The sequence below is a fragment of the Pristiophorus japonicus genome, chromosome 8 (assembly GCF_044704955.1).
Source record: "Pristiophorus japonicus isolate sPriJap1 chromosome 8, sPriJap1.hap1, whole genome shotgun sequence".
Taxonomy (NCBI): domain Eukaryota; kingdom Metazoa; phylum Chordata; class Chondrichthyes; family Pristiophoridae; genus Pristiophorus; species Pristiophorus japonicus.
The window spans coordinates 95,072,370-95,083,321 of NC_091984.1; the positions used below are offsets into that span (position 1 = coordinate 95,072,370).

The following is a 10,952-nucleotide window of genomic DNA, read 5'->3' on the forward strand; positions in this document are numbered from 1 at the left end:
AGAATGGCTGAAATAAAAGCAGAAAATGCTGGAAACACTCACCAGGTCCGGCTGCATCTGTGGAGAGAGAAATAGAGTTAATGTTTCAGGTCGATGACCTTTCTTCAGAACAGTTGACTAATTGGGCAAGGTATCAGATGTCAACCAGCACCAGTGGAACTTTACCCCGGCATGATTGAGTGCGTTGGAAGGAGTTGGGGGTAGGGGCTGGAGAGAATAAAATAGATTGTGGAAATTAAAGTGCCAATATTGACATTTGTATTCAAACAAACCTTGTCTTTGCTGAAGGTGTTAAACGAGAGAGCGAGAAAGAAATGGAGAATATGGACTTTGACATCTTTGATGATGTTTCCACCCCATATTCTACTTTCAACTTCCAGTATTCCAATAAGGCATTTACACAGCTTCATGACCTAATGGAGTTCAACACACACAACAATATTGAGGTAGGTTTGAAACCATACATTGGGCCAGAGGGCTAATTTTTGAAGCCATATTGAAATTTTCATGTGAATACTTGGCTATAGAGATAATATACTATGTGACTGAAGCTCTGTTTTTATATAAAACATTGTAAAATATAATGTGTAGCCGGTTGTAAATGACACAGGTGTGCAGGATTCTTCAAGGGCTCAATTTATTTGTCCCTCTTATTAATTCTAGTCATCGAGTCATGGAAATCATATTATGACCCTTGAGAGGGTTCAGAGGGGGGCAACATCAGTGATTCCAGATATCAGGAATTTAAGTTAACTGAAAAGATCCAATAACAGACTTGTGGGATAAGTTAATGGAAGGTTATTGAAGCTCACATATAAATGGGTTCAAGAGATAATTAGATGCATTTCTGGAGAGAGAAATAATTGAGGGAGAGGCGAGGTGGAGAATGGAGCAGAAACGAGCTGTCAAAAACACCATGTTCAGCCTCATGGCCTTTTCTTGGTCCTAAAAATTCTTATGTTGTTACTGGTAAATTACCCATTGACATTGGATGGTCATTTGATGAATATAATTATTGGATATACAAACTAGCAATGAAGTTGAAAAACAGACTTCAGAAACTCACTCAGCAGAGTCAGCTAATGGCCGGAGCATGTCAGCGAACTTGAAGGGGACGTATTGACACAATAATTTACAATGGCAAATGTTAACTGAAAAGCATCACCAAAAATCATGACAACAGGAAATAAGGTTTGTGGACAGGAATGTATAACATTTTCAATATTTTATAGATAGGCTTGGTCAACAAGCAGGACAGCCTGATCCCAGGCCTCGACCAGTGCCATTCTGTAACTAGGAGATGCTAGAGGGCTGTTTACATTCACTCATGGTCCATTTATTTACCGAGTGACTAGTGATGACTACAAATGAGTTGTAGGGCCAACTTCTACTCTGGTTTGATCATGAAGCATACACCTTGCTGTACCACAATCTCTTCAAATAGTCAGGATTGTCAAAAGAAATCTGAACTGACAGCGGAGCCACTACTGTGCAGGTGTAATTGGAGAGCTAAATGAATGCAGTTGTAACAACTAGACACAGTGCTTTAACTGTTCTGTATATATTGGCCAGAGTGATTCATTGCCTCGCCGTCCTGGTGAGTAGATCAGCCCTAAACTGGATGAAATCAGAATGGCTGCTGAGCTGGATGAATCTATAGCAGAGTAACTCTGAATTTGAGAGGAACCTGTGAGCCCAATAATCTGAATAAAGCGTGTGAAAGCACAGTGACTCTTCTGAAACCTTGAGCTAAATGTGCACCTGGTTATTGCCTTGAGCTTCGGCTTTCTCTGTTCATACATATGCAGATGGTGCTGAACTTTATCGTTCCACCTCCTCTTTAGATTCCAAGGCAGTGTCTCACCTCTCCAACTGCTTGTCTAACATCTAGTCTCAGATGAGCCAAAATTTCTTCTGGTTTAATGTTTGAAAAACCTGTACACTCCTCTGTATCTCTTGCCCCTAATTCCACCAACTTCGCTGACTGTCACCTCAGCTTAACTCCTCTGGTGCAGAACCTCAGCCTGTTGCTTAATCCTAGCCATTTCCTTTCCTGCATCCATTCTGTTACCAAAACCCTTTCTACCATTGGCCATATTCACTTCACCTCTCCCTTATTACTAATGAGACTCTTATTTGTGCCACTATTACCTCAAAGTAGAACTTTCAAATGCTCTACTAGTTGACCTCCCTACTTCCAACCCTTCACAAACTGCAACTCATGCAAAATGCAGCTCACTGTGTTCTCCACTGCACTTCCATTATCACAATTCTCGCCACATTCCATTGCCCCGCCCCCGTTGCCCCGACGCATCAATTTCAAGACCTTTATCCTCACATTGAAGTGTCTCCATTGTCTTACCCCACCCTATCTCAGTGACCTCCTTTAGCCCTATGTCCCACTCCCTCCCATGGCTCCATTGACACTGGTCTACCCCTTGTTGCCCATTTTCTTTTCACTCCACCTCTGGAACCTCTTCCTAAAACCTCTTGTCTTATTCCCTGCTTTCAAAAACTGACTTAAGAGTTTTCTTATCAATAGCTTGTTTTGGCTCCGACCTTATGTCCATTTTATACCTACTATTTTATTTCTCAGTTGGTGTTCATTTCCACTTACTCGATCTGTAGAGGTCTCTGGGACACCTTTCTAGCACTATGGGTGCTAATTAAATGTTAGCCGTTGTTCATACTTGAATGCAGAATCCTTGAGTTTGCACAAGAAGGCTGTAATGGAACAATATTGGCCTGCACCCTTAACCCTTTTCACCTCACAATGGGACATGTCCACTTTACTATCCAAGCAAAGAACTGGATTTGTGGTTCTGACTGCTGGAGTGGACCTGTACGTTTCAATATCCAATCAATTTTACCCTCTCTGCCAAGTGTGTAACAGCCTAAACTGCTTATCTCTTTTTCTGAACAGGTGATTAAAGACGCCATCATCGAGAGCATCAAGTACAGGCGACAGAACCCATCTCGCTGCTCAGTGTCCCTCAGCGATGTGGAGTACAGAAGACTGAAAAAGTCACTTAGTTGTGATGGGCTCCAGTCCAGGCGGAAGCGACATGCTGTGGAGGAACAGCATAAGAATCTGTAGGAGCAATGGCTGTCCACAGCATTACGGCAGGAGGAGACTGGCTTTTCCAGACTCTAGCTGTCAAATCTCATCTACCCGGGCCCTAATCGTGTTATGGCTTGGATTGCATGTACAACCTTATGTAATACCCTGCCTGCATTAGGCAAAGCAAAATAATGATAAAAAGAAAAGGCAAAAGCCCTAGTTTAAAAAGAAAATGATGGTATTGACATGATGGCCAAGTTGTGAAAGATGGAGCACATCAAAGACTGAAGGAGCCGAAATTGCCCCTTCCCTCAAGGCTTGTTACCACCGGAAATCAGCGGCCACACTGCGGTGTGCAATGGCCACCAGATCTTTTTGTGTAATGGCCGCCATTTTGAAAATTCTGCTGCTGCGGTATCCCAACAGTGACCCGCTCCCCCCCACCCGCCCCGCTGCTGCCGATCCATCATAAGTGTGTCATTAGAGTGCGCACCGCCGATGTCCCCCCTCCCCCACCAATGGCGAAATTCTGCCGAAAAAATCTTGCTCCTGCCACTTGGTGCCACCAGCAGCTTTTTCTGCTGGTGCACTGAGCTTGGAGTCCTTCTAAAATGGCGGTGTGGCTGTCATTAAAGAGGAGGACCTGCTACCATGTTTTTTTTGTCGGCTGACTGTCATGTCGGCTGACAAAATGATGCCCCCGGGATTGGACAGGCCGCTAACTGGCACCCTCTCTTGGGTGCCAGGCCGCTGGCCCTGCCAACACCCTCCCTGGTGGCCCAGTGGACAGAACTTAAAGAATTGCGCAGGCTCTCCCCTTTAAGTGAAGGGGAGAACTGTGGTGACACGGTGCCGTGATGGTGTCATCTGCGCTATGCTGATAACTGACAGCAGCAGACACTACATCCGTCCCCAACTTACGCCCCTCTAGTGTGCGAACTTCCGCTCACCACCGCACCCATTATGACCCACTTTCGGTCCGCTGGAAAATAAAAAGCCAGAGAGCATAATTTCACTCGAGGCTACCGTGCCGGTAAAAATAACAAAAATACGGTAGGTGCACCCCGTTTCCAGCGGTGGGCAATTTCGGCCCCAAGATGTTTATTGTAACGGTTAAAAAACACTTCTTTTCACCTGTCTCATTTTTTTTCCCTGACCATCTAGGGAAGGTGGCATAAATCAGCTTTCCACCAGTGCTGGTCTGAATTGACCAATGGGGGACTTGGATGCGCAAACCTGCTGATGACTGTTTTGCTGGGTACCCCCTGTTTCCAGCCCACTTGGTGCCTTCCAACAGTAACGTGTCTGAGATCAGGAACTCAGCAATGTAAAAGATTGTGGGTAGAATCCTGTCCTCCACACTGCATTGCTGAGGGATTAGATTAAAAGCTTAACCTGCTAAACAGGGGTGTTCATTTTGGATCTGTACCCAAAGATCTCAGTGATAGCAATTCTTCTCCATTCTGCTTTTAATTGAAAATAGTAGAAATCATTAACTAGTCCAGTGCAATAGATCCTTCATCATACCTGGTCTTTTATGACTTAAAGGACAGCAGCCTCACTCACAATGATGCATCTTGCAAACACACTTGGTGAGTATAAACTGAGAATAGCTCAATAATACTTTGCCTGTTACATCATTTGCTGATAAAGATGGCTCATGGATAAATGCACTGAGACATATAACCCAGGATGATCCCTGCTATGTGTTGAGTTGGCTGACCTCAGATGGGGTGCTATTGAAACACTTAAATTGACTTCTGTGTTCCCTGACACCTCCAGTGTGGCAAAGTGTCGATGGTCCCTGATCACATCCAAGCCACATCTGGGCCATTTCTATATGGGGTATCCGCCATACTCCAATTTCCTTCTCCACAATACCAGAAGTGGCGCACGGTTTGGCCTCCAACATTCCATTTCACATTGATCAGAGATACACAAATGTTAATATTGACAATATAATTCTTCAGCAAAACCATTAGGAATTGTATTGCAAGCCTGTATTCAGGAAAAAAGGGCACAAACAACTTTCCAATGAATTGTAGCTACAGTCAATGTAGAAGTATTTATTTATACAATTTCCCGGCTTTTATCATTGTCCCTCCTAAGGCCTCTTTTATCGCTTCCTTCAGACTTAGCTGCACACTTCTGCTTGTCACTGCCCGTCAGTGGCCAGGAAATGTCTTAATGAGTTGAGTCTGGGCAGTGTCTGCATTTCCTTCTTCCCACAATGAGGAACAATCTGCTTTGGCCAGGCATTCCACCTCGTGCACTCCATTGAGAATGAATAAAACTCTGCGTGGCTGAACAAGCAATATATGGTCCTGGGGCTCAAAGCTCAAAGAAAAAAAAGTTACTTTATCAAAATTTCCATCCACATAATTTAATAGGTAGCTATTGCATTAGTCATTCTTGGGTCAATGCTTTAACCTGTTGCTGTGCTCATTGATGAAAATTTACCAAGGCAGCTGCATCTATGTCTTAATAACCACTTCCATCTGATAATCCATAGAGGCAACAGCATCTCTGCCTATATATTTAATTCATTTTAAATAACGTGATGACTCTCGATAAGATGTGCACATGTGTTGTTATAGTATACATATATACATATATATATGATATATATATATATATACACACAACATTAGGATGAATAAAAGCCCAATCTGTTGTTCCGTCCCTCTTATTCAATATATATTCAACCTCAATTTTAAAAAGATATTGGTGCACCCGCCACAGTGACGAGGCTCGAACCATTTTCAGATTTCGGCCTAATTTAAATTTATGGGTGGGCTGTGGTACCAAGCGGGCACTCTGCTGCATTTCACCAGTTGGGTTGGCATCGGCAATGAGCCTGCCCATAAGTGTGGCCTGTTGGAGAAGAATGCGGATCCTGGGTGGGTGGGGTCGAGCACAGGCCAACAGCTCTGCCCGACCCCGCAAAAATCTTTTTAAAGCAACGGCTTACCTTTTCTGAGCGGCCACACAATGCTGAAAAAACCTGGGACCAGCAGGCACTTTGTATGTTTCGCCCATTTCTTCATGAAAATTGCAATCAAATTCCTACAGCTGGTATAGAGTCCCGATCTGCATGTTTTAAACGGGCTGTTTTGGGCCAGAGTGCCCTTTTATAGGCCTGCCTGAAAAATCAGCTTGGCAAATGGGTGTCTAAGGTCCTCACCAGATTTTCTTCCATCAGAAGGACAAAGACAGACTGGTGAACTGGGCAGACACATGGCAGATTAAATTTAATGCAGAGACGTTTGAAGTGATGCATTTTGGAAGGAAGAATATGGAGAGGCAATATAAATTAAATGGTGCCATTTTAAAGGAGGTGCGGAAACAGAGAGACCTGTTCATGTTTGTACACAAGTCTTTGAAGGTGGCAGGACAAATTGAGAAGGCTTTTTAAAAAGCATATGGGATCCTTGGCTTTATTAATAGAGGCACAGAGTACAAAAGCAAGAACATAATGTTAAACCTTTATAAAACACGGGTTAGGCCTCAGCTGGAGTATTGTATTCATTTCTGGGCACCACACTTTAGGAAGGATTTCAAGGCCTTACAGAGGGTACAGAAGAGATTTACTAAAATGGTACCAGAAGTGAGAAAATTCAGTAATGTGGAGAGACTGGAGAAGCTGGGTTTGCACTCCTTAGAGCAGAGTAGGTTAAGAGGTGATGTGATAGAGGTGTTCAAAATCATGAATGGTTTTGCTACAGTAAATAAGGAAAAACTGTTTCCAGTGTCAGGAGGTTTGGTAACCAGAGGACACAAATTTAAGGCGATTGGCAAAAGAACCAGAGGCAACATGAGGAAACATTTTTTACACAGTGAGTTGTTATGATCTGGAATGCACTGCCTGAAAGGATAGTGGAAGCAGATTCAGAAGTAACTTTCAAAAATAAATTGGATAAATACTTGAAGGAAAAACATTTACAGGGCTATGGGGGAAAGAGCAGGGGAATGTGACTTTGGATAGCTCACCAAAAAGCCGGCACAGGCACAATGAGCCAAATGGCCTCCTTCGTGCTATATGAGTTGCCTGTTTTTCATTCAAGAAATTGGGCAGTAGGCTGTTGAAAATTCTCCCCCACTGCCCCAAACTAATGTCCCATAACTGTTTTAGGTTTTGTTCCTTCACACTGTATTGGCTGTTTAGTATTACCATCACTTTACTGCACTAATGAATTGAGTGTATGATTAATTGTTGTATGGATCTGACAATGGCCATTGCCATCACTGAACTCTTACAACTTATTATACATTTTGTGGTAATTTGTTGAAATAATTGATGGTGGTATCATCTTATGATGTCCTAAATTTTATATCCTGTATTGTATTGTTACCCTCCCATCTCTATTGTACTATAGCCCAACCAACTAACAACCATAGACTTCATACTAAGAGGGATGAGACATTTCTATTGGGCTTCACTCATAACACAGCAATACCGTGGTGCAGCCTCTGAGATGCAGCTTCAGTGATCAGTGAACATTTACCAAACGTTCCCAAAATGTTTAAATTCCGCCAGCACCCCCACCCCCAGCTTGATGCCTCTGTTATCCCATGTTGCTGTGGTGCAAATGACAGGAAATACTTTGGAAGGTGTACTTCCTTCATTTGCATCTGATTACAATGTATACCGTTAGTCCCTGCCTGAGAGAAATTGGGGGCACCTAAAAATGGGCGAGGACGAACAGTATATACCCTCAACCCATTTTCTGCCCTCACGTGCCTTAGTTCCACCGAAAAATCAGCATAGAGGGTGGGAATCCTATCCAATTGTTGGTTCTACATGTTCCATCAGACAGGAGTGGCTGTGCTGAGTTCCTATCACAATGCAGGAAGAGCTCGTTTGTACTGCCCCTGTGGACTGAACATGCATCCTGCAGAAATGCTACATTTCATCCAAACCACGTGAAACTCTTAGTGAGGGTTACTTACCGGGAAAGTTCATTGTCTAACATATGCATATTCTACCATTTCATTGTTTCATTGGTAAGTTTCATAAGTTAAGGAACTTTTATGAAAGTAAAATGGTCATTTATAAATTTGAGATTCAATGTTAAAATTCTTTGAGCTTCAGTAATGAAAGATTTGTGTGGGCTGAATGTTGTGCCATTTCAAAGAGCTCAGTGTAAAGTATAATTTCATTTAACTTCTAACATTTTCTTCATTGGGTTATTGTCTATTATTCTCTACTTATACAACCCTCCATACACTGGAGCCGAGTCACTATAACACAGATATCAGTCTTTTTTGAAGGGGTGGTAAATAAATCGTCATGTATTGTTTTATATAACAAATAGCCCAATGATAATTTATGTTTTGTGCTTTAATTGAATGTTGATTTTGTTTGGGTTATTGATCGAAGTGGAATGTACAGTTTACTCTATTGTAATAAATAACCAGGAGATTAGAGGTTAGCACCCTTATAACCAGCTTCACTAACCCACAGGTATATATATCTGAAGATTGACACCCACCATATATGTGTAAGGTAAAGGCAATACCTAAGTGCTGCTGAGCCATTCAGACTAGGACAATCCCATGTTCAGTCTCCAATCTGTGTTGCGTTGACTGAGCTCAGCTATGGCAGTGGTAGGTAGGGCAGCTACAATCGGCCTTAGTCTCCCTGGGATCCCTGATTGCTATCCAGTGAAACCCTCTGGAAAACGCTTGCAAATATGAATGTCAGTTCTAACCTTGCACAGTTAAACAGTCTGCCAACTTTCACTGTCTGGGCTGATGATAAAGAATTGGGCAAGATGCCAAAAGGGCAGTCAGCAGCCATAGAACCATACCCCAACATCAATCAGTACCTTCAAGAGAAGCGGGGAGAGGGAATAAGAGAGGGGAAAAAAATGTGTGTGTTAATGAAATATATTTCGAAACCTATTTAATTTAGTCCCACAAATAGATTCTAAAATATTTGAGAATTCCAAACACATCACTAAATGTGGTTGGAAAGTTATTATAATCATAAGGTGTGTTAGGTTTTAACAAGAGTGTCACAACAAATATGAGTGTCACATTGTAATTTCTATGTACTTATTCTGTAAGTGGTGTTACTATGGGAATTCTTTATATTTAACAACTTAAAAACATTCCTATTCAGTTATTTAAATAAACAACTATTGTCATGTGCTCAGTTTGATTTATATTTTACAAAGATTTATGTGGTAATTTCATATGGTCATATGATATAGTTTGCATGTTGTAACTAGCTCATTGTTAGCTTATGGAAACACTATGTTTGCTGGAATGCACCCATATTTATAATTGGTCACGTCTCCACCCTTTCCTTTTGCTACCCTTGCCTTGCTATTAAACATTGTTCTATATTTTCTCTTTTACCAATATTACTATGGCCACTGTTCATAAGAATATAAGAATTAGGAGCAATAGTAGGCCATACGGCCCTTCGAATCAGCACCACCATTCAATATCATGGCTGATCTCCAACCTCAGCTCCACTTTCCCACCCAATCCCCATATCCCTTGATTCCTAAGAGTCAAAAAATCTATCTATCTCAGCCTCGAATATACTCAACAACTCAGCATTCACGGAACTTTGGGGCAGAGAATTCCAAAGATTCACAACCCTCTGAATGAAGAAATTCCTCCTCATCTCCGTCTCAAATGGCTGACCCCTTATCCTGAGACACCGACCCCTTATCCTGAGACTATGGCCCCTTTTTCGAGGCTCTCCCGCCAGTTGAAACAACCTCTCAGCGTCTGCCCTATCAATCCCCCTCAGAATCTTCTATGTTTCAATGAGATCACTAAGATTTCTCTAAACCTTTCTCTCTCATTTCTGCTAAGTTCCAAATTTGTATTCTTCCACCTTGCACCTTCACTGCATTGAAATTCAGACTCATCACACCGTCTCCTACCTTCTCATTCGTTCCTAGGCATTCCTTACATTCTTCAGTCTTCCCCTCCTCCTGCAGTCTACAGACTTGTAAAAGCCTAATCACTACCTCCTGATCTTGCCTTCTCCTATTCTTCAACTGTGGTTGTGCCCTTGTTTACTCAATTTAAAAAGTTAAAATATTTCATATTGTACCCTTTCAAGATGTGGGAGGCGGGAGCTATTACAAAACATGGTCCATTACAGACAGTCCGAAGGGATTGATCTAGTCACCACTGGTAAAGTAGGTAAATGCAATGCATCCTGCCTGATTACTTAACTTTTACATTTCACAGTATAGTGTATTAGTCAGTTTTTCTAATTGCACAAATTGTGCACTGTGTTCAATGGGGAAAAAAAGCATCGCTGCAAAATAATGTGAAAATGTACATATTTTATATAAATAAAAATTGGATCAATTGGTGGTCACTGAATTATGATTCTGTTTGAATTGACATCCTTTTCTCGCATCCATTTTTGCTCTTGTTTTTTTCCCGCATAATTGAACTATTTTCTGGCATCTTTTGATCAAAAAATAATTACCCTTCCACAAAAATCTGCAAATTTACAATTACCTGTAGTTACTTCATTGGAATCTGTGGAAATGACGGGCCATGCAGCACTGACTACTGAGTCTAGAGCCGCCTTTAGTTGTAATCATTTTCTGGCTCCTCTCTACAGATAATTTGGTGAAGAGAGCTTGTAACCGAACCGTACTGGTCAGGACGGTTGTGAGATAAATACGGATAAGGAATTTATTACTGCATCTAATGATTAAATAATTCCAGGATTTTCACCTTCACTACCCCACCCAGAACCCATTCCATATGTCGGTCGCTCTGTGTGTGAAGAAGGATTTTGCAACCTCAGTCCCAAATTTTCTTTTACTAGTCTGAACCTGTATCTCCTTGTTCTATTGTCATGGTTTAGTTTATAGCAATCTTGCAAATTGCCTTTTCTATTGTATTTATT

At 41.8% G+C, this 10,952-nt stretch overlaps 1 protein-coding gene across 2 annotated transcripts in view; it reads left to right on the top strand.

Moving 5' to 3' along the window:
* Nucleotides 1-9,214, top strand: part of LOC139268637 (cytosolic phospholipase A2-like) — a 246,768-nt gene extending 237,554 nt beyond the window's left edge. For both annotated transcript variants that reach the window (XM_070887120.1, XM_070887121.1), the window contains exons 17-18: nt 289-446; nt 2,924-9,214. In XM_070887120.1, the coding sequence (XP_070743221.1) occupies nt 289-446; nt 2,924-3,097 (332 nt within the window). In that variant the 3' untranslated portion in view covers nt 3,098-9,214. The remainder of the gene's footprint in view (nt 1-288; nt 447-2,923) is intronic.
* Nucleotides 9,215-10,952: the final 1,738 nt, after the last annotated feature.